The sequence below is a fragment of the Armigeres subalbatus genome, chromosome 2 (assembly GCF_024139115.2).
Source record: "Armigeres subalbatus isolate Guangzhou_Male chromosome 2, GZ_Asu_2, whole genome shotgun sequence".
Lineage (NCBI taxonomy): Eukaryota > Metazoa > Arthropoda > Insecta > Diptera > Culicidae > Armigeres > Armigeres subalbatus.
The window spans coordinates 177,832,442-177,857,301 of NC_085140.1; the positions used below are offsets into that span (position 1 = coordinate 177,832,442).

The 24,860-nt window shown below is 41.0% G+C and overlaps 1 protein-coding gene across 1 annotated transcript in view; it reads left to right on the forward strand.

The window, feature by feature from the left end:
- Window positions 1–7,037: 7,037 nt before the first annotated feature.
- The window catches only part of LOC134211291 (paternally-expressed gene 3 protein), a 31,442-nt gene continuing 13,619 nt past the window's right edge, over window positions 7,038–24,860 (forward strand). Inside the window, exon 1 of the mRNA XM_062688013.1 lies at window positions 7,038–7,458. Within this exon, the coding sequence (XP_062543997.1) occupies window positions 7,453–7,458 (6 nt within the window). The 5' untranslated portion in view covers window positions 7,038–7,452. The remainder of the gene's footprint in view (window positions 7,459–24,860) is intronic.

Here is a 24,860-nt window from a genome sequence, read left to right on the forward strand (position 1 = left end):
TTAGCACGATTCCTGTCAACCGAAGCTAGGCTTTCCTCCAGCATCATGTACCAGTCAGTGGTAAGTGCTCATGAATCGAAATTGAGTCCAACACACTGTTGTAAATAAGACAAGCTCGTTTTCCATACGAAATAGCCATGTTTGAACGTCAAAATCTCGATTCTTAGTGATTCGATTGGGCTGTTTTTTTTTGCCTGCAGGCACGGCAAATGCTGGGTAAAGCGTACCATTCGTACTTCGCGTACCTGAAGGAATAAAATAAACCCCATCTAGCGGTCCTCAGCCTCTTACCCAGCTACTCCTATCCTTACCTCCCCGTGGTGCTGGCCGGGATACGAGCAACCTTAGGGCAGATCGGGTAACCAACCGGTGGGAACTTATTATCGTATGCTGACAGGGGGGGGGGGTTGTTCCTCTCCGGAGGTGCAAATCTTACTGAGCGTCTGTTCTCCATGTCAGGATCGGCTCACAACAGCAAGGGACTCTAAGTGAAACTGTGCACCATGGTCCACCTGGAATAAGGAGGAATAATCCTCCGGAAATTTAGGGGGTTTGGTGTCAGTCCCTACAAGCCAGCCTTAAAAAAACATAAGCAACGACCTATAACCAAGAGAGTACGGACCGGAACCATCGGCGAAAACCACCGCGACGAAAAGGGACTAGTGATTGGAAACTCGGTTCGTGGAACTGCAAATCACTCAACTTTATAGGGAGCACACGCATACTCACCGATGTGCTCAAGGACCGTGGATTCGGCATCGTAGCGCTGCAGGAGGTTTGTTGGAAGGGATCAATGGTGCGAACGTTTAGAGGTAATTATTCCATCTACCAGAGCTGCGGCAACACACACGAGCTGAGAACAGCTTTCATAGTGATGGGCGATATGCAAAGGCGCGTGATCGGGTGGTGTCCGATCAATGAGAGAATGTGCAGGTTGAGGATCAATGGCCGGTTCTTCAACTTCAGTATAATCAACGTCCATAGCCCACACTCCGGAAGCACTGATGATGATAAGAACGCATTCTACGCGCAACAGGAACGTAAGTACGATAGCTGCCCAAGCCACGACGTCAAAATCATCATAGGAGATTTGAACGCTCAGGTTGGCCAAGAGGAGGAGTTCAGACCGACTATTGGGAAGTTCAGCGCTCACCAGCTGAGGAACGAGAACGGCCTACGACTAATTGATTTCGCCGCCTCCAAGAATATGGCCATTCGCAGCACCTACTTCCAATACAGCCTCCCGTATCGGTACACCTGGAGATCACCACTGCAGACAGAATCACAAATCGACCACGTTCTGATTGATGGACGGCACTTCTCCGACATTATCGACGTCAGGACATATCGTGGCGCTAACATCGACTCTGACCACTATCTGGTGATGGTGAAACTGCGCCCAAAACTATCCGTCATCAACAATGTTCGGTACCGACGACCGCCGCGGTACGACCCAGAGCGACTGAAGCAACCTGATGTCGCCACTGCATACGCGCAGTATCTCGAGGCAGCGTTGCCGGAAGAGGGTGAGCTCGATGGGGCCCCTCTTGAGGACTGCTGGAATACAGTTAAAGCAGCCATTAACGACGCAGCGGAGAACAACGTCGGGTATGTGGGACGAAGTCGACGGAACGATTGGTTCAACGAAGAATGCAGACAGATTCTGGAGGAGAAGATCGCAGCGCGAGCGGTAGCACTGCAGCAAGGTACCCGGCAGAACGTGGAACATTATATACGGAAGCAGAGACAGCAGACCCGCCTTTTTCAGGAGAAGAAACGCCGCCTGGAAGAAGTGGAGTGCGAGGAGATGGAACAGCTGTGCCGTTCTCAAGAAACACACAACTTCTACCAGAAGCTCAACGCACCCCGCAAAGCACTAAGAGGAACATCTGAATGGCGCTGAGAGTACAGGCAGTGAAAGTCAAGGCATCGGAGGATGACTACGTCAGTTCAGCGGACGATGGAATCCAACCAGCCCCCACCTTAAGGGAAGTTAAGGATGCCATCCAACAGCTAAAGACCAATAAAGCAGCTGGTAAGGATGGTGTCGGATCTGAGCTCATCAAGATGGTCCCGGAAAAGCTAGCCACTTACCTGCACAAATTGATAGTCAGAATCTGGGAAACTGAACAGCTACCGGAGGAGTGGAAGGAAAGGGTTATATGCCCTATCTACAAGAAAGGCGACAAGCTGGAGTGTGAGAACTTTCGAGCGATCACCATCCTTAATGCCGCCTACAAAGTGATATCCCAGATTATCTTCCGTCGTCTGTCACCATTAGTGAATGAGTTCGTGGGAAGTTATCGAGCCGGCTTCGTTGACGGCCGCTCGACAACGGACCAGATCTTTACTGTACGGTAAATCCTTCAAAAATGCCGTAAATACCAGGTCCCAACGCACCATATGTCGATTTCAAGGCGGCATACGACAGTATAGACCGCGTAGAGCTATGGAAAATTATGGACGAGAACAGCTTCCCTGGGAAGCTTACCAGACTGATCAAAGCAACGGTGGATGGAGTGCAAAACTGTGTGAAGATTTCGGGCAAACACTCCAGTTCGTTCGAATCGCGCCTGGGACTAAGACAAGGTGATGGACTGTCGTGCCTGTTGTTCAACATTGCGCAACATCGTGCCTGTTGTTCAACATTGCGCTAGAAGGTGTCATGCGGAGTATTAGAGAGCCGGGGGTATTCGAGAGTATTAGAGAGAGTAGTATTCGAGAGTATTCGAGAGACGGGAGCTTAGAACCATCTTTGGCGGTGTGCAAGAAGACGGTGTATGGCGGCGAAGAATGAACCACGAGCTCACCCAACTCTACGGCGAGCCCAGTATCCAGAAGGTAGCTAAAGCCGGAAGGGTACGATGGGCAGGACATGTTGCAAGAATTCCGGACAGCAACCCTGCAAATATGGTGTTCGCTTCCGATCCGGCAGGTATGAAACGGCGTGGAGTGCAGCGAGTGAGATGGGCAGACCAGGTGCAAATCGACTTGGCGAGCGTGGGGCGTATTCGAGGATGGAGAGATGCGGCCTCGAACCGCGTATTGTGGTTGATTCAGTGTTATCTGTTTTAATGTAGACTAAATGAAACTTAACAGACAACAACACAGTGACAATAACAGATCTAAAATATAGAAGACAATTTGTGTTTTTCTTTTATTAAACAACTCACAATTATATAAATAACTCAATAAATAATCAACGCATAACGTACATACAAACAATACTGACATATTCAAATTTACATTTTGACTAGACTTTGTCGTATGTGACTGACTTGACTGACCAAACCACATTCCTGAAAGTTTTCAAAAGAATTATGTTAGCTGATTCCCACAGTCCGGTGTTCAATTGGTCAAAGTAGACTAGTTCTTCCGGCATAATCACTTGTCAACTTTCAAAAACCCACCCGATCATAGCAATCCTAAGGGTAAGAAAAAAAAGTTTAAAATTATCAAATAATCAAGAACAACACAGCTTTATACGTTTTACATGTAGCAGTACTCGTTTTAAAAATATGAAAAAAGCTATGATTTCACTTACGGGGGAAATATTTACAAAACAACCAAAAAAAATGATCAATGTTCCCCTGGACTACGGTATATATAAATGTTTGTATGTATATTCTAGCATAACTTCTGGACACCTTGGCCGATTTCAACCAAATTTGGAACACACATTCTTTATTTTAAGGAAACGACGGGGGATTAGTAATCATATCTGGAAAACGGGGAAGGTTGTGGAGGGACTTGTATTGTTCAGCTATCAATCACCTCAGTGTAACTACTGATCTCCCCTTAGCCGATTTCAGACAAATTTGGAACACACATTCTTTATATTAAGGAGGCGACGATAGTGTGTTAGGGATGGAATAGGGGAGGGTGTGGGAGAGAGGAATTGTTTAGTTATCGATCAACTCAACCCTTCATCGAAATCATGGTTTGCCCAGTGAATGTGATGAATGTGTTTCCTTCAGGTTGGTGAATGTGATCCCTTCTTTAAAAATAGACGTTTGCCCGGAATAAGACATCGGTGGATGTTTTTCCTTCTTTAGAAATAGACGTATGCCCGGAATAAGGCGATTAGGGGTTTGATCCCTTCTTCAAAATCAGTCAATGTTACACAATTATCCTGTAGACCAATTGGTTTATTCATTTTCCGATTGTGAAAAAAATCTGCGAATCAAACTGGCAATTCCGAGCAAGGCCAAGTACATACAGCTAGTATATAATATAATTAATAAATAAAATAAGCAGTTTTCCTATTAGGTAGCCATTAAAAGCATGTCAGGGTAGTGATTGCCCAACAAAAAATAGGGAGATTGACCACGTTTTAGCTGAAAAAGCATACGTTCAATTAAATGAATGCTTCATCGTCGTGTTAACCTTCTGTCTGTGCTTAAAAAAACTTACGTTGTCTGTGCTCTGGGGTCAAATTGACCCCAAATTGAAATTGCTATAACTTTTCCAATGTTTGGCCAATTTTGGATTTTTTGTGCTGTTTCGAAAGATAATTTAATCATCTTTCAGGTCGTTGCCAAGGATTGACTATTGATGGGCGGGTACAGGGGTTTTAGTGAACAAGGGTACAAAAAAAGGGATTTTTTATAATTATTTTACTTATATCCGAAAATCCTACCCATTTTGAACTGCACCTTTTTTAAAAAGGTTATGCAGGAAGACATGTGCTTTGGCATGAGGCGTTGATAAGTTTAGAACTCGGCCGCCAGGTGGTGGTATATTTGAATTCATTATTTTAGACTACTCAAGATATTCCGATATATAGAATTCTCCTCAGTGTAAATATTCTTATCGCACAAATTTAAAAATTGGAAGAAGTGCTCATTATATTGAGCACCGCTTTTTAGTGCTAGACATCCTGAACAATGTTGCCGAATACAATTTGGGTGTAGGTCTGAGGGATCTCAAGCTAAAGCAATATTTCATATATGCAAGAATATTGCAAGTACACTAGCGCCGCCTATTTAAAAATTTCCTAATTATTTATTCCGTCACATGACAGTCCATTCCCACCAGACGAACTTTGTTAAAGACGTCATGTGTGTGTGTGTGAGTCATCCTCTACCCCTCACCCAGCTGGGGGTGTTGGTCAAGTAGTACTACGAATAATTTGATCAGATCTCATGCTCCGTAATGGTGCCCTTTTTGTTACGAAGACTAGTACTACAAAAGGGATTCACTTCTGAAGCAAGAAAGGTTCCTTCAGGTAGTGCGGGGAATGGGATGTACTAGTCGTTCATAACAGGTACAGCAAAACTTCACAAGGACGCCCTTATTCGTACTAACTACTCAGGGAATAGAAGGTAGAGAAGAGCCACCGTTGCTTACTAAAGCGTGAACCGGATACCTGGGACTCCCACAATATCCGCGGCAATAGAAGCAAACGATGCCCTGTACGTATTTAGTGATAAATTTCAGGAGTTTGAATTTTCTATGGCGAAAGTAAATAATTGGAACGTGCTCACCATCCTCCTTACTTCCAGTTGAACCCTGTATTACTTTTGCGCGCAGCTATGCCATAAAGCCTTCCTGAAATACTGGAGCTTCATCTTCCGTCGATTGATTGTTCCACATGTTGCATTGTTGCCTTTTTGCCAGGTTCAAAAGTTTAAACATTTTGTTAGTGTCCATATTGGGATATTCTAGCATTTAAATCAGCGCTCTGAGGGTTTCTTCCGCTATATCTTCTTGCTGCACCAGGTCGACGTGGCAAAGGTCATCGGTGGTATGGTGTTATCTGCATTATTGGCGTGCCTCATTTTTCTAGGCTCGTATAAGTCGAGACAGCATATGCTTCAACATCACTGATACACTAACACTAAGCGAACAATCAGGAGAAACATTATTTTTCTGGTATAGTACCATAAGCCAAAACGAGAAAAAAATCCACGAACTTTGTTAAAGACGTCATCTTTACAAATTTCAAATTTGTGCGATAAGAATATTTACAATGAGGAAAATTCCATATATCGGAATTACTTGAGTAGTCTAAAATAATGAATTCAAATATACCGCCACCTAGCGACCAAACTAACTCTAAACTAATCAATGCCTCATGTCAAAGCACACGCCTTCCTGCATAACCTTTTTGAAACGGTGCAGTTCAAAATGGGTAGGATTTTCAGATATAAGTAAAATAAGCATGAAAAACTACTGTTTTTGTTCCCTTTTTTACGAAAACCCCTCCCCGTGAGGAACCCGCCCACCTATAGTCAATCTTTGGTAACGACATGAAAGATGATTAAATTATCTTTCGAAACAGCCTCAAAAATCCAAAATTGCCCAAACATTAAAAAAGTTATAGCAATTTCAATTTGGGGTCAATTTGACCCCAGAGCACAGACAACGTAATTTTTTGAAAAAAGTACACTGTAGCGCATATTTTCAAAAAAATTCATTTGCACTTAGGAGACAGATCTCGGTGAGTTTTACCAAACTACCAAAAATTAGGAGAATCGGTTGAAAGCTAAAAAAAATGGCGCCACTCAAAGTGGCCTGGGGTCATATTGACCCCAGAGCACAGACAAAAGGTTAAGTATTGTTAGTTTTCCGAAACAAAAAAGAACAAAAATTCATAATTTACAACCACACATATACAATTGACATCATCATTCTATTTATGATAAGACAGAGAGTGCGTAGAACAAAATAACAGAGAATTAACTGAAAATCAGTTTATACCAAATTTTCGAGAATAAATACTTTAAAAAAACTATTTCTTCTCCTTAACTGGCATTGCATCCTAACTTGTATAAGTGTTCCATTCTTACACTTACTTTAAATATATCCCTTTCTTAGACTCCCTTGCAACCGCACTGGCAATATGCGAGAAGGATATCTTCGTGCGGCTCGGGTCGAGATCAGCCCCGTTGAGGTTAGAGACTCGGGGTTAACAAGTGGTGTTGTCTGGGTAGAACGATCGCATTGCGCGTGAAAATCCGAACAACTGGAGCAGCATACTGTGCGAGTTGACTGGCAGCAGCAGCAGGAGGGTGCGATCTGCGATCACGCTCTATGGCTGTTGACCACGAGGACCCCGGCGACAAGTCCCGCCACCGCTACCGCCCTTCTCCGGTCGCCCGAGAAGGGTGATCTCGTTTGTGCGTGTGTGCGCGGAGGGGACATGTTCTGTGTGCAGTACAGTGGAGTCGCGACGCATTTCGCACATTTGGCGGCATATTTTGTGACTCTGGAGCCGGTGACGGTGCAACAGTATATATAAGAAACTAGAGGGCTAGGCCAAGCCATCAGTAGTAGTTTTAGGTTGCTCTACGTTAATGTAGAGCTTTTTTCACGTTAGTTGCGTTTTTCGTCCGTCGATCGAGTCGGCCCTTGCGTTTTCGGGAATTCTATTCTTTGGTATCGAGTCGTGCGTGAAAGTGCGTTTTGTGCAAATTTCTGCCGGAAATTTGGTAAACCCACTGCATCAACATGAAGGTGAGTTTGAGCGCATACAGGATGCCGAAGGAGTTCCTGAAGGATGTGGACATTCAAGGACTTTCGAGAAGAAGAAAATGGAAAAGAAGATGAAGACTTAGTGCTTGCCAGGAACGTTAAATAAGTGGAAACTAAATTGATAGAAATGTGTGAACAACCTATCGATTACATTACCGAAGAACACAATAAATCATGCAATGTTTTATGACAAAAAGTTTCAACGCTGTGGGGCATAATAGTGCATGAACTGTTCCCTCTAATAAACGCCAGTGATATGAACTACTTCGGAAGCAGTGACTCGGCTAATTGATCTACACAACTTTGTGATAGCGCACATAATAAAATTGCGCGAGTGATATTTTAAGGTCGGTGCTGGACTATGAAGCGAAATCGATTTATAAAGTGATTGTTGATCTGGCGGATAAACTTTGCGTAATGTACCCGCACCCGTTCATGGCGCTGACAACCCCATTTAGGAAAACTGTCATGAAACCTGCTAAATGACGATCAAGTGTATGAATGATTGCATAAAGTCAGCTGTAAGGGTGGCCATGGGTAAAGCGCGCGCCTTGCTGACCAACGAATGCACGAAATGCATAGCGTGGTCTCAGAGCACGCGTCAACATAGGCACATGCTCGCGGACCCCTCGCTGGCAGAATCGTAGAACAGCAAACGTGATTCTATGCTCTTGTATGACTTCTAGGATCGAACCGCTACTCTCAGGTATGATAATTGTCATTGGGTTGAACAGGTTGATGGAGCAAGCACACGCCCTACGGTGGTTCTAAAGGTATGGCGTGTGTAAAAACTGCAACAAACAGGAAATGCAAATCATACAGTGCTGCAATTTTGTAACTGCAACGACTGACTCAACCTAATGTAGTCCGCCTGCAGATTCCGGCTTGAGCAAATAAGCTGGGTGAAGCATACCTATACGGTGCCAAGTAGATGTTTGGCGCCTTCTCTTGTGGGCGCTGCTTTAGTGTGATCTAATGGTGCGTAGTGACAAATTGATAAATGAATATTTTACAACTGTTTTGAATAATTGAACTACTGCTACCGTGAGAACTGTATTGAAAGACCTTGACTGGACTATTATAGAGTGAGTCACTGAGAACTACAAGTGCATGTCGAAGAAACTTAATATTATTGTGATCAAAGTGCAGTTTATTAAATAAAAATAGTATAATTAAAAATATGAAAGTAAAATAGCGAAAAACGTAAGCTGTAAGGAAGACGCGTTCTATAAATTCGCTGTTAGGCATTCCCTTAATTTAAATTGTTATAGATATTTTATAATAAATAATAATTTGTACAAATAGTTGCAAAAAGATGATTTTTTGAGCACGAGTTTTACGTTTACTTCAACGAGTTGGGTCAAGTCAGTTGTTGGGTCAGTTTTGCAACGAGTTGCACACAATTCTTTTAGCAATGGCGAAAAATGGGCTTTAAAATTATGAATCAGAATTAAAATAGTCAGTCTACTTGGCATGTTTTTCAACTTAGCATTCATCCAGCATTTACATTAATTATAAACTTTTATTTGCCCGCTAATTGCATGAATATGTATCTTGTGTGGCAAGTACAATATAGATCTAGCCAAGAATCGAACACACCTTCTCCGAATGAAAATCTCACGCATTTTCTCGGAAGGCTAACTAGAGTTCTAACTAAAGAAGCTGTGAGGCGATAATGTCCCAGTGGGATATGTAATGCCAGTAATAATAAGAAAAAGTGGAAAGTCTTCACAGTTAATCAAATGAGTTAATTCAGTAATTTGATTAGTTATATAAATATGATTATACATTGCAAATTAATTCGCATTGAATGATCACATATGCAAAAGTCTTAGAATCCCGAAGAAAATTATTTTACTTGGCAAAATCCATTGGGATTTATACAAAATCTTGAGCTCCTACGAAAGTTCGAAAGGAGAACTAAGATTTGAAAAATCCAAAAAGAAACCTAGATTAGGTACCGATAGGAATTTCAGAATTCCAAGTAGAATATGGTCAGATTCCAAGTGAAGCCCAAGTATATAGAAATAGATTCCTAGAAATTCTGCGAATGGGGAATTCTATAAATCTGTGAAGAATTATAAAATTGGCAAAGGATATTTTGAGATTCCAAAAAGAGTTCCAACATATAGTGCTCTATGAATTAAACTGATTTAAAAAAAAGACAATAGATACTTGATAAACAGGCGGTACCTACAACGAAGAAAATTATTGATTTCTAATCCTGATTTTGCAGAGAACCCGATTAAGACACATGCCTCATTCCGTTCGATAATTATTAAAAGACCCTGCTCACAGAGCAAGATTATTTTTGACAGATATCGAATATTTTTGACAGATGTCTTATTGGTCTTGTTGGATAGCAGCTATTCTTATAACCGGGTGATTTTTTAAATTTTCAAATTCACTTTTTATGAAACGTTCTCTCCAGAAACAAACTATTTATAGATTCTGCGTTACGCTAAAAGCACTTCAAGTCAATAGCGGTGGCTTGAATCAGCGTGGCGTTTATTTTTTCATTCGCTTGTTCTTTTTATAAAATTCAAATTTTGTTGTAAAATTCATATGAAATGGAATAAAAAATACAAGTTTTCCAGCCAATATTTGCTAGATTTCCATAAAAAAAACAACTTAATTCACCGAGTGGTGATACTGCCTTTCTCACATTTAGCCAAGACACCAACCTTATATGGTGCCTATATAGTTCTATTCTATTTTCTTAATAACTTTCAAACGTAATGGTCGATCGTTATCAAATTCAATAGAGATCAACAAGGCATTGTCAAGTGCAACTTGTTGCGAGAAAATCGGTTAAGAAATATCACATATATGAAAAAGTGACTAATGTTTTTCGGTTTTCGTGTGCACGCACACACACATACACATACATACACACGGACAGACAGACATTTGATCAACTCGACGAGATGAGTCAATTGGTATATAACATCATGGGTCTCCGAGACTTCTATAAAAAGTTCGATTTTGGAGTGAAATGCCAGCCTTTCGGTTCAACTTTGTTGTACGAGAAAGGCAAAACTTATTGAATTTTAGAGGAAAACCTAATTAATTACCATGGAAAATTATTCGAAATTATCTAGGTGAAATCTTCTGAAGCTCCACCGAAAAAAAATCTGGATTTGCACAGGTAGGGGAAACTACCATATATTGTACGGCTAATTCTGTCGCCTATTGTTGAACTCCCATATGAAATGCACGTGCGGTCAACAATATGCGAAGAAATTAGCCGTTCAACATTTGGCATATTACCCTAGTTATTTTCATTTCCACGTGAAATTCTTCGAAATTTACACGTTAATTTTTCCGTAATTTCCTCGGACAATTTTTCTGATCTTCGACGACGAATTCCATTTAGACTCGAAATCCGGACTTCTAAACACTACTACTATAAGAATCTAACAATTTCGCATATGCCTAGTTCTTATGCAGGTTTTGGTAGGTTCTTATACAGAATTGTAAGGCAATCTAACAGTCGCTGGTTGGGTATACTAATATTATAATCCAGCTTTTTACGCTAGCCATAAACTATGTGATTACCCCTCAATCATGACAGATACTGTGTACAGATTCTATAACAGCACCATAGTAGCCGTAAAATCCTATTTGTTTGGAATCGTGTCATAGATTTCGCATGCAGAAGTAAATTAGTTTGATTATTATTCAGAACTAGTTGACCCGGCAGACGTTGTCCTGCATAGTAGGCGTAAATGTGCGTTGTGAACTGCCCATGCTAAATTTCCATAAACCCGTCGGAAACTATGGCGAACATATCTGCTGAAGGAATGAAAAAAATCTATCCTACCGTTTCTGAGTTATGCGGATACGAACACAAACCATTTCATTTTTATTATATAGAAGACTAGTAGACCCGGCAGACGTTGTCCTGCATAGTAGGCGAAAATGCGCGTTTTGCACTGCCCTGCGAAGTTTCTATACGATTCTCAATTTTAATGTTTTGCCATTTACTTGACCTTAGTCGTAATTTTGCATAGGGAAATATCGTAAAAACCCGTCGGAAACCGTAACGAACATATCCGCTGAAGGAATGAAGAAAATCCATCCAGCCGTTTTTGAGTTAAGCGGATACGAACACAGACCATTTCATTTTTATATATAAGAAGAAGATAATAATAATTTTTATCAACCGTCTAAGACGAGTTAAATATCTTAAGTAAGTCTTAAGTATACTTTGACTTCTAAATTATAAAATTATAGTGGATATATTCTAGTTTTCAGACGTTCAGTGTTTTGCCCGATTCTCTCCATATAATGTCAAAAAATACTTAGATTTATCATCTGAAACTAGGATCTGAAATTAGGAACAGTGGGAAAACAGAGTGAATCAAATCTACTGCCATAATCAAATAATGTCTACACAAACCTCGATCTATGAAATAAAAGAAGATTGAAGAAAATGTCCGGGGAAGAAAAAAACTGAGAATTTTCAAAGCCGATTCTTTTTTTTCTGGACTAAACATCTCCAGGACTCTAAACAAACTTTGGCCTTGGATTGCAAAGCTGCAGTCCCATTTTTTGCACAAATATCTTCACTACCGATCATTAGGGACCACTATCTTCTGTTAATTTTTGGTTTCATCTTGAAGCGCGATTCGGGGAAGAAAAGGATGAGAATTTTCAAAACTGATCAATTTCTTCTGGACTAAGCATCTCCTGGACTCCATCCATACTTTAGTCTTGGAATGCAAAGCTGCGTTCCAATTTTTTGAAAAAAAAAATCTTCACTACGGATCATAAAGGACCACTAACTTCAGTTGTTAATTTTTGGTTGCATCTTAGAGCGCGGTTCGCGGAAGAAAAAAATGAGAATTTTTAAAACTGAATAATTCTCTCTGGACTCAACATCCCCTGGACTTCATAAAAACTCTGGTCTTGGATTGCAAAGCTGCGTTCTAATTTTTTGAAAACAAAAATTCTTCGTTACCGATAATAAGGGATCACCAACTTCAGTTAATTTTTGGTTGAATCTTGAAGCGCAGTCCGGGGAAGAAAAGAATGAGAATTTACAAAACTGACCAATTCCATCTGGATTAAACATCTCCTGGACTCCACCCATACTTTGGTCTTGGGTTGCAAAGCTACGATCTAATTTTTTGAAAAAAAAAAAAAAATTCTGCACTACCGATCATAAGGGACTGCAAACTTCGAATGAGAAAGACAAAAACTCCTACCGAGTTTAATTGTGCCCAATTGAAAATCGATTTTTCCCAATTAATTTTAATGAAGTCAGAAATAATGGAGTTTAATTCATTATGTTCTTTAGATACAATTGCACCTCATATTTTGAATATTCTTTAATCCAAGATCATATAGATTAATTACTTGTTTTCGTTACATCACTTGGACCCTTAAAATATGGCCTTTTGGTAACATATAAATAATCTTCCATATTATCATTTTACTCATGTCTTGAAACTAAACAATTTTCGGGGCTACGATAGGGTAACGTTAGATAATATTGACCCTGGATGTAACGTTGGCCCATTGCGCTATTTATAATATATAAAAGCAAATGTATGTAAGTATGCATGTATTTTCGCCAACTATTTCTGAACCACTTGATCAATTTGGTACACACATTTCTTATTCTCAGGAAAAGGTAACAAAGAGGGTTTTGTTTGGAAAACGAACAATTCAGTGTAACTTTCAACTGCCATGACCGATGTTTACCATATTTTGTACACAAATTCACTTCGGGCCAAGGGCGTAGCCAGAGGGGGGCAGGGGGGGGGGGGGCGTTGCCCACCCTAAATTGTGGAAAGATTGAACGGGTACTGAAATGAATTCCCTCAAACATGTGAACTTTACGATCCAATCATATACAGAAATAGGTGGTTGAAATTCAAAAGATTCCCAAAACTTATTAGGGCATCCAGGATCCATAATATATGAAAGTTCAAAACAACTCGAAACATTTCGGGCTCAAAAATTATCCTTAAAATCCTTCTAGAAGCTCCCCTGAGAACTTCTGAATTCCACCGGAAAGTTATCCACAAATTCCTCCTTATCTAGAAACCCCCCACTAAATTTTTTTAAGGAAATTCACGAGAAAATTCCTTGAAGATATCTTCTTTTTCTTCTCTCCAAGATTTACTTCTAGATATTTCTTCGGCTATTCTCTCTTCAGGAAGAATCCGGCATTTCCTTCAGGCATGCATTCGAGAGTTCCATCAAGAATACATACGGAATTTCTTCCCAAAATTCTACCAGAAGTTTCTTCAAAAATTTATGACGGAAATCCTCCGATTTAGCTCCATAATTTCACTTGTAAATCTATAAGAAATTCCTTCGGAAATTCTTCTAGGAACTTCTCCGGGCATTCCTCTCGGAACTCTTCCTTCAATTCCTCCGGGATTACTTCCAGGAAATTTTCCGGGAATACCTCCAAACATTCAATAGCGAAATCTTCTTTCTTTTCGGAATTCTTTTTGCAATTACTTCAGAATATCCTTCAAGAAATCCTCTAGAAATATCTTCATGAATTTCTCCTGGAATTCGTCCAAGTATTTCCCCAGGAATTCTTACAGATATTTTTTCGGGAGTTTCTTCAAGTACTTCTCCAGGAATTCCTTCAGGAATTTCTCCGGGAGATTTTCCGCGGAAGTGTACTAGAATTCCTTCCGGACTTCACTCGGAATTTACTCGGATATCTGCCAAGATATCCGGATATCCAGAAATTTCTTCGTAACAATCCGCAGGGTTTTTTTTCAGCAATTCATCTGGGAATACTTTCAGGATTTTATCTGGGAATTTCTGCATTAATGCCTCCTGGTATTTTTCTGGGAATTCCTTCAGATATTTTTTCGGAAATTCCTTTAGGAACTTCTCTTAGAATTATTTCTGGACTTCCATGTGGGAATTCCTCCGGAAGTGCTTGTGGGAGTTCCTTCGGGAGTTCTTCCAGGAGTTTTTCCAAGAAATTCTCCGGTAATACCTCCAGGAACTTCACAGGGAATTCCTGGACGATATTTGGCAGGAATTTCACGGGATTGGGATGGGATTTCGGAAGTTCCTTCAGAAATATTTTTTCTCTTCCTCTAGGGTATTCCACCGGATGTTTTTTTTTTCTCGTTTGTCGGGTGAAGATCACTGCGTCCAGATTTTAGGACTATTGTGATATACCCTTTGTTGTGAATACGCAAGTTATCTCAGTAACATGTTTGTCACTGAGATACCTTGGTATCGACTGAACTCAAGACCATCTATTATTGATGAATAGAGATCCTGAGTTACAGTATGTGACTCCCCATTCTGGCGAGACTAGCTTTATGAAGCCAACCACGTCCTTGGGGGATAAGATCCATATGTCAGCAGGCCCCAAAAAGGGCTTGCTGAGAACTTTAAACCTACGTTGGGTGAGTGCACTGCAATAGCAGAGGATGTGTTCTGATGTTTCTCTCTCCTCGTCACAGAAGCGGCAATTTGAGGTTTGGATTGCTCCGATCTTTTGTAGATGGTATCTGCAGGGGCAGTGTCCAGTTATTAGACCGGTGTAGATGTTGAGATCCCTTTGTTGAGACCTAATAGTTGTTGGGTTTTCTTGTTAATCGTTACGAGCCTTTTGGATTGGCTCGTATGGGGAAGTGCATTCCAGTTTGATGTGATTTGACTGACCATATTTGTTCAGTTCCATTTTTACAGAGCAGTCTGAGATCCTGCAGAAGGGCTCAGGGCCAATGAACCTTTCTGTTAGATCCATTCCTGGTTATTTCATCAGCAATCTCGTTTCCCTCTAGACCCGTATGTCCTGGGATCCAATATAGGTAGACTCGATTGCGTATGGATAAGTTTTTCAAAGCCAGAATGCATTCCCACACTAGCTTTGAGTTACAAGTGTAGTTATTAAGCGACTTAAGTGTTGCTTGGCTGTCAGAGAAAATACATATTTTTGCAAATCTATACTTTCTCCTCAGGCATAATAACACGCATTCTAATATTGCATATATTTCCGCCTGAAATATCAGGGCCACTGTCCTAAGTGGACAGAAATTTTGTTGCAGGGCCATAGATTCCAGATCCTGTCAGATTATTCATTTTCGAACTATCTGTGAAGAAATTTATAGAGCCTGTTGGAACGCTGGGTCCACCTCCTTCCCACTCCTGGCGGAAAGGAATGAACACATCGTAAGGTAAGTCATAATTGACTACCGTTTCCATCCAGTCACTACAAATTCCTATTGCGGGATTTATGGCAAATTCATTTAATATGCTGAGGTGACCTGTAAGGTCTCCTGACAGCAGTGTTTTTGTTCTCTTTAACCTTAGAGCACTTTTTCCGCTTCCAGCTTTATGAATTGATCTAACCGGGGCAGGTGAAGCATTGCGTCTAGGGCCAAAGTGGGTGTACTACGAACTGCACCAGTGATGGCTATGCAAGCGGTGCGTTGGATTTTGTTGAGCAGCCTTGCAGCAGCCTCATTAGTTTTAGGCCACCAGACAAGGGAAGCGTAAGTTGTCCTGGGACGGACAATGGTTTTATATATCCACATGATCATACTTGGTTTTAGGCCCCATCTTTTACCAAGGGTTTTTGAACAAACCCAAAGTGTATTGAGACCTTTCTGCACAACTGATTGGAGATGAGAGTTCCAATTAAGCTTTGCGTCGAGTATGACACCTAGATATTTTACTTCACTTGAATAAACTAATTGTGTTTGATTCAAGAAAAGGGTTTCAGTTGTACCTTTCTCCGTTTGGTGAAAGGGATAATGGAAGTTTTGTAGGATTTATGCCTAGTTGATACTTTTGACACCAGGAAAAGTGTGATTTAGGCAGATTGCATCCTTTCCACGATAACACTTTCGAATTTGCCTCGTACAATAATGACAACGTCATCAGCATATCCAACCACTTCGAAGCCTCTTCTCTCTATGCTGTCTAGAAGCTCATCCACCACCAGTGACCACAACAAAGGAGAAAGCACTCCGCCTTGCGGACACCCCCTTGTTGCTTTAACAGTGATGTATGAACCGCTAAGCTCAGAGGAGATTTTCCGATTAGCTAGCATAGCATGTACCCAGGTAACAATGCATGGGTCGAATTTTCTCCTCAACATTGCTGACCCTATAGACGAATAAGAAGCGTTATATCAAGAAATGCTACAAGAGCAATTTCTTTTGCATTAAGTGTTTTTTCGATTTTTTGAACTACCGTATGTAGTGCCGAGATCGTAGATTTTCCACTTTGATAAGCGAATTGGTTTTTTGACAAAGGCATTGCTTTCATAAATTTGTGATTTATGTACTCGCATAGTACCTTTTCCATAATTTTGAGCATTACAGAGGATAAACTTATCGGCCTGAATGCTTTGGGGTTGGTTTTATCTCTCTTGCCTGCCTTCGGAATGAAGACAGCCCGGATTTGACGCCAATCGTTAGGTTTGTGCCCCAAAATCAGACTCGCCTTAAAAATCTCAACCAAAGGTGGAACCAGTGTTTTCTCCTCTTTTTGGATCAACGCTGGGAATATTCCATCCATGCCAGGAGACTTAAATGGCTCGAAAGATCTCACATTGGCTCCCCAACCTCCTGGCCTGAGTGAAAGCTTCCTTTGCAACCTTTATTGCGTCTTTTTAGATCCAGAAACCCATGATTGGATCTCTTGTGGATCTGAGACAGCAATTCCAGTGCCTTGGTCGCCGATGCTCGACTCAGGGATTGAATCAGGAAGTGGATCTTTAACAATTCGCTCAGTGTATCGCTAGGCTCTACAGTGAGCGAACCATCCGTCTTTCGGAGGCTCCCCACACCGTTGGAGTGGTCTTTTGAAAGAGTTTTTGGAGTCTGGCCACTACGGGTGTATTCTCTATGCTTTCACACATTAGAATCCACGATTTCCGTTTGGCTGACCTTATTTCTTTGTTGTAGTTCGTCAGGGCCTTTCTGTATAGGCTCCAATCGCCGGTTCGCTTAGCACGGTTGAACTCCCTACGCGCAGTTTTCCTAAGCTTCTCAAGAGTTTTATTCCACCATGGAACGTCTCTACTCGAACTAGTTGATTTAGTTGGACAGCTCTCTTGGTAGGCGTTAAGGATTTTGTTTTTAATGGATTTGGACGCATCTTCCAATTGTGTTATGGACTTGATGTGACTTTCTATGATGTACTCTTCGGATCGTAGGATAGCTGAGTAGGATTCCCAATCAGTTTTCTTAGGATCTTTAAACGTTTTTTTCCATCGTTAGACCCCCTTCCCATTCGAAGATGATGTGTTTATGGTCTGACATTGATATTTCTTCAGAAACATGCCAGTTTTTTATTTTATCAGAGATAGACCGACTACATAGAGTCAAGTCCAAAACTTCCTGACGAATGGAGTTTTCAAACGTGGGCTTGTCACCAACATTACAAATGTCAATGTTCTTGGAAGAGAGAAACTGTAACAGGTAATCATCTCTGGTGTTTATATTGGTACTTCCCCATACGGTGTGATGTGCATTTGCGTCGCACCCTATGACGAAGGGGATGTTGTGTCGGTGGCTGTAGGCTACGAGCGCAGCTATTTCTGGAGGAGGGATTTCGTCCACGTCACCTGGGAAGTATGCCGAGACCACCAAGATCTCTCTACTCCCTCTGGCGGAAGGTACCTCCATCCTGACCGCTACGATGTCCCTTTTTATGAATTCTGAAATTGGAAAGTATTTACGGTTGTTATGTAATAAAATAGCCGCTCTAGGAGAAAGCTGGCTGTCATCATATACCAACTTACATGAGTGTTGTGGAATACCTTGTATTCTGGATTTATTGACCCATGGCTCTTGAATGAGGGCCACGGTTAAATTCTCTTTGGTGAATCTCCGACAGAGCACACCCGTGGCGATCTCAGCATGGTGGAGGTTCACTTGCAGAACTTTAGTCGCCATTTCCGGGGTTCCCGCTTTTTTCCGGACGACGACTGTCCGGCTTAGGATGTTGCGGATCATCAGGATGTCGTTTGATGTTACAGTTTGGGTTTTCTCTCTTCCCTGTAGCAACCTGGCCCGCCAGTTTCGCCTCTGTGGTCAAACTGTCGCTTTTTGCACCCCCTTTGCCCTGTTTAGATACTCTTTGGTTTGGTACCACTAGAGCAGGGGTCGCATGTAAGCTTCGAGCTTTTTCCTTTAGAGGCGGACAGACTAGCCTTTATGGTGCTTTTGGGGTGAGATTTACTAACCTCGCCTGAACCGGAGGCTTCCTCAGATTTCTCTTGGGTCAGCCTTCCAGTTAGCCGAACCTCGCTGAACAGGAGGCCTCCTCAGATTGCTCTTGGGTCGGCCTTCCAGTCGGATTGGCGGTAGCGGCAGTCGGTTGATCTGTAATCTTCCTTAGTTGGATTTCACCAAATCGATAGTTGAGGGTGTATTTGGACGTCTTCAACTTTTCCATCGACGCACCCTCTACTGTGAAGATCCATTCAACATGAATATCTTTCAAAATGGATCGTTTCACTATACGCCAATTAGTTGTTGTGATGTCCGGCTGTTCGGCCACATTGAGAGTTGACGTAAAGTCAATGTCAACTTCTCTCCACGAACAGCCTAGATAGCCGTGTGGTGTCGGCAGCTGGTTATCTGGCTAAGAATAACATTACGGATTGCCTGTTCCAGTGGTAAAAGTCCACCATACAGGTGACCCCTAATTCTTGGTGTGATGCGGCTTTATGCTTACCGTGCCTACGAATGAATGGTTAGGGGGGTCTAATAAGAACCTAACCGCAAACGGAGCCTGTGAAGCACCAGGGCCCCCTTCACAGTATTTTAGCCCTCGCTGCGCTAACCGGAGCTATGGCGTAGTTGACTTTTTACTTCTCCGAGATAATCGGCTACTCTTATTCAACTTCATCATGAGGTTAAATAAGAGTAGGGTTATGAATATGTGTTTTAATTAGTGTTCAACAAATTGTCACCTATATGGATTCGCATTATGCGTTTTATACAATGTGCTTTGTGTATGTTACCTATATGGATTCGCATTGTAGCTTTTTTTCACAGTGTACTCTGTGTCTCGTCCTTGACGTTTGGCTTCGGCTACTCTTGTTCAATCTCAACGTGAGGTTAAATAAGAGTGGGGTTATGAATAAGTGTTTCACTTAGTTTTCAACAAATTGTCACCTATATGGATTCGCATTATGCGTTTTTTTTACAATATACTTTGTGTATGTTACCTTTATGGATTCGCATTATGCGTTTTTCACAGTGTACTCTGTGTCTCGTCCTTGACGTTCGGCTTTTGGCTACTCTTGTTCAATCTCAGCGTGAGGTTAAATAAGAGTGGGGTTATGGATATGTGTTTTACTTAGTTTTCAACAAATTGTCACCTATATGGATTCGCATTATGCGTTTTTCACAATGTACTTTGTGTATATTACCTATATGGATTCGCATTATGCCTTTGACGTTCGGCTTCAGCTACTCTTGTTCAATCTCAACGTGAGGTTAAATAAGAGTGGGGTTATGGATACGTGTTTTACTTAGTTTTCAACAAATTGTCACCTATATGGATTTGCATTAGTCGTTTTTTTTTTTTTACAGTACACTTTGTGTATGTTACCTATATGGATTCGCATTATGTGTTTTTCACAATGTACTCTGTGTCTAGTCCTTGACGTTCGGCTTCGGCTACTCTTGTTCAATCTCAACGTGAGGTTCAATAAGAATGGGGTTATGAATATGTGTTTTACTTAGTTTTCAACAAATTGCCACCTATATGGATTCGCATTATGCGTTTTTCACAGTGTACTCTGTGTCTCGTCTTTGATGTTCGGCTATGGCTACTCTTGTTCATCCTCAACGTGACTGTGGGGTTATGAATATGTGTTTTACTTAGTTTTTCAGCAAACTTCCACCTATATGGATTCGCATTATGCATTTTTTTTACAATGTACTTTGTGATGCTCAACTATATGGATTCGCATTATGCGCTTTTCACAGTGTACTCTGTGTTTCTGTCTTTGACGTTCGTCTATTGTTACATCCTCTGTGTTTTTGTGACCTCTCTTTAGTCCCTAGCTGAATGCGTGTGAGTCTACATAATTGGCTTCCCTATAAATGGTTCCATTCTCCTTTCCAACTTCACTTCCCTCTCCCTTTCCCTTTTCACTTCCTTTTCCGTCAGGTAAATGATGAGAAAGGCCAGTGAAGGCGATGGCACAAATCTCCCAAATTGAGGGGAACGTGCCTCCTGAGCCGACGTTCTGATACCTGATACCTGAAGGGCTGCTTACTGGGGTGTTCGCCCTGGTGCATCCCAGGCTCCGTTCGCGGTTGAGCATGTTTAGAACCCCTCAACCATTCAGCCCTCGGCACGGGTCGCATGACACCTTGGCATTGGGGTTTATCCATTTTGCTTTACACGATGGCCATGAATAACAGCCGTCGCAACCTTCCTCCTTTACCAGGGCTTAGGACCTGTAGCTCAAGTTCTCAATAGTTTCACAATCTTTCGGACATGCAACTACGGAGAACCATCATTGCTAGCGGATGTTCCTCTGAAGTTCCACCAGTAGTTCCTTCAGAATTCAATCAGGCTTTCTTCCAGGAATTCATTTAGCATTTCTTCAGGCATTTATCTACAAATTCCTCCAGAAGTTCCTCAGAGAATTTCTTACGGGAAAGAAGTTCTTACGGGAATTCCTCCGGGAGGTTCTTTAAGAATTCTTCCAGGAGTTCCTCCTGGAATTCTCACGGAAGTTCCTTTGGGAGTTCATCCTAGAATTCTTACGAGAGTTCCTCCAGGCAATTTTTACTGGCAATTCTGCGGAATTTCCTCGGAATATTCTTATTTTTAAAAATTATGGGAAACAGCACGAAATTATTTGAATTATTGCAGGGAATTCTGCAGAACTTATAAAGAAGTTCGTGAAGATTTTCTTGGAGTAAATAATGGTGGAATTTTCGGATCAATTCCCAGCAAAATTTATGGTGGAATTCCTGAAGACATTGCCGAAGAAGTTGCTGGAGGCATTCCTAAAGAATCCCTGATAGAATTTCGGATAGAATGCCAGGAGCAATTGTCGAAGGAATTCCTGGAGAAAGCTTGCATATTGATTTTTCTGCCTATTTTATAATAAATATTATTTCAGAGAGGATTTCTCGCTTGAAGTAATTTGAATACTGCAATCAATAGCTTTCATGTTGTTCTGTTGATTGCGCTATTCAAATTAATTCATGATAAAATGTTACTTAGGTCCTTTTGAAAAGTTAAGCGAGATTTGTTTAGATGTATGGTTCTAATTTTCTTAAACTTATGGAAGAATGCAGGATTTTTATAATAATTGTTATAGCCGATTTTATATTCTTTCTGAATCCTTAGTTCGTTAATATTTTTCTCACTTTATTTAAAAATATCTGATGAGCAATAAATCACGCATTTTTACATCCAATAAATATTGTTTTAATCATTATTGTTTCGATTTGGTTTGGATTTGGTTTCATGTGTTAATATTCATGTGTTTTTATAAAACTACTATAAAACTACGACTTAGAAGACCAAAAAAGTTGCCCCCCCCCTTCTCGAAATCCTGGTTACGCCCATGCTTCGGCCCCCTTCTTAGCGGTGCGGTAAACCGCGCGGTAACAAAGCAGGACCATGCTGAGGGTGGCTGGGTTCGATCCCGGTGCCGGTCTAGGCAATTTTCGGATTGGAAATTGTCTCGACTTCCCTGGGCATAAAAGTATCATCGTGCTAGCCTCATGATATACGAATGCAAAATTGGTAACCTGGCCTAGAAACCTCGCAGTTAAAAACTGTGAACACTAAGCTGCGAGGCGGCAATGTCCCAGTGTGGGGATGTAATGCCAACAAGAAGAAGAAGAAGATTCACTTCGAGAGACGATTATATGGGAGGTGATAATTGAGGAAATGGGGAGGGTCTGGAGGAAGGGGTTTTGTTCAGAAAACGGACAATTTAGTGTAATTTGAGATCTCCTGGACCGATTCCAACCAAACTTGGTACACACATTCGTTATTCTGATGAAAAAAATATATGGGGGAGGGGCTGTTAGAGTCGTTAAGAAAAGGGGAAGGGTACTGTTGGAAGGGTACTAATGATTTTTACTAAAAGATATTTTAGTTACAAAATAAAGATTGTCGCTTCGGTTCCCTTTGTTCTGCTGTCCGAAACATGTTGAGTACCAAACTGACAAATCGTATGTATTTTTCCTTCACTGACATTTTGCACCCTAATCCTAGCCAGCAAAAGATGGCGACAGGATAGCGACGACAGCGACAATATTTATCTTGTAACTAAAATATCTTTTTTATACTGTTTGGAAGCCGTAGGTTTATAATCGATAATGTAAAAAAAAGTCTCCTATTTATCTCACACAATATTTTATATTTTTTAGCCAGAACTTCTAGCCGCACCGTGCTGCCAAAAGACCAGAAGCCTTTTTTAGTATGAAAATAATCCTTCATCGTTGAGAGGAAAACTGTCTAATACGTTGACGCTATCATATTATTTATGATTCTTTCGATTTCAAAAAGTGAAAAAAAATGTTTTTAATTGTTTGGAAAGAATTTGGATGATTGAAGATATCCTCTCATCCAAATAAAAATTATTATGAATAATACCATCTGGCCTCACGATGTCGTAGAGCGTGCTTATTTTTGTTTACGTCCCATTTTCTACCGCCCCGAGAAAGAATGAGAGATTTAGATGTTTATAGATTGAGTAAAAATCGCTTATGCCGGAAATTGAATTGAAGTATGCCGGAAAAGCAATAGCTGTGACTGAAATACGTGCTACACCTCGTTAATTTAATTTCAAATAAAATCTTTTTTAAACGATGTTTTGCAAGAATAGCTAGTTTTAAGCAGAAGTGAACTCCATTGCAGTATTATACGGCCTACAAAATTCAGGAAAAATTGCTTCATGTCATAAATATCAATTAAATAATGCAGTCGTACGAATGTTAGGCCGGGAATGGGGTAAGAAATCATATTCTTTATCCTGAGTAGACGATTATAGAGGGTTAGAAAAAATGACAGGTGTTATGAGAACCTCTCGAATTTGGAACCTCTTATTGGAGGTTGAGAAAACGGGGAGGGTGGGTGTGTGTGGAGGAATTGTTTAGAAAATGAACAATTTTGTATAAATTCTGAACCCCTGGACTGATTTCAACCATTGGGATAAGGTAAGGGGGTATTTTTTTCGCACAATGAATGGCTTAATTAAGTGAACACATGAAGCGACTTGAAGAAAGGAAAAATCTCGGGTATTCAAAAGGACGTAAGTGATTTTGTAAACAAAGATTCAAAAGTTGATTTCTCCAATCTGATTGCACTCTCAAGAAATTGGAGCATATTGGCTTCACGAGATGGATAAAAGAGTGGATAGCTTCATACTTATCTAGTCGTAGTGCATACGTTGCAGTTAACTCAACACGATGTCGATTCTTCGACATAACGTCGATCTGATCTTCACTGATCTTCAACATCTATGTGAATGATCTCTGTGTGCTTCTTTCTTCGTCAAAACTATCATTCCCCGATGACCTCAAATTTTATCGTATCGTACGTTCTCCGGTTGTGCGATCATGCAAAACGACGTCAACTCCATGTTAATTTGGTTCAGGGTAAAGGCATGCGCATCAATAGCAAGAAATGCAAGGTTATATCTTTCTCTTATTAATCACCAGTACTACATTGAGACCGAACCACTTGAACGTGTTGCATCATTAAGTGATCTTGGAGTGACCATTGATGCCAAACTACGGTTTACCGAGCATGTGCCGATCACGGCTTCCAAAGCATTCTCTGTGCTTGGATTCATTCGACGGTACACTTTCGAATTCACCGATATTTATGCCCTGAAGACGTTGTATTGTTCGTTGGTACGAAGAATCTTAGAGTATGCTTCACCGGTTTGGTCACCGTACTATGTAGCACACATGATAACCATCGAGCAAGTACAGAAGAAGTTTGCCCGCTTTGCGTTAAGGATCCTGCCTTGGAATGACCCAGACAACCTTCCTCCATACTCTGAACGATGTCAACTCATAAATTTGAAGTCACTATCTGCTAGACGTGTGAAAATGCAGCGATTATTTATGTATGATATAATACAAGGAAATATTGACTGCCTTACACTACTTGAACAAACTCCGCTGTATATTCCTCCTCGAAAACAAAGGCATTCTTCCCTACTAGCTGTTCCATATCACCGAACAAACTATGGTTACAACCTGGGTTACAACCCAGGTTACAACAACCCACTGGATTTCTGTATCTAAGCATATGCGGTATTTCGAAAAATTTCGTTTCAGGTGGTTCGAAACGAAATTCCGCGGAATTTCGCGGAATTTGAGCATGGCGAAATCTGATTTCTTCATTTCGTTTCGTTTCGTAAAATTACGAAAACTTCGCTAGAA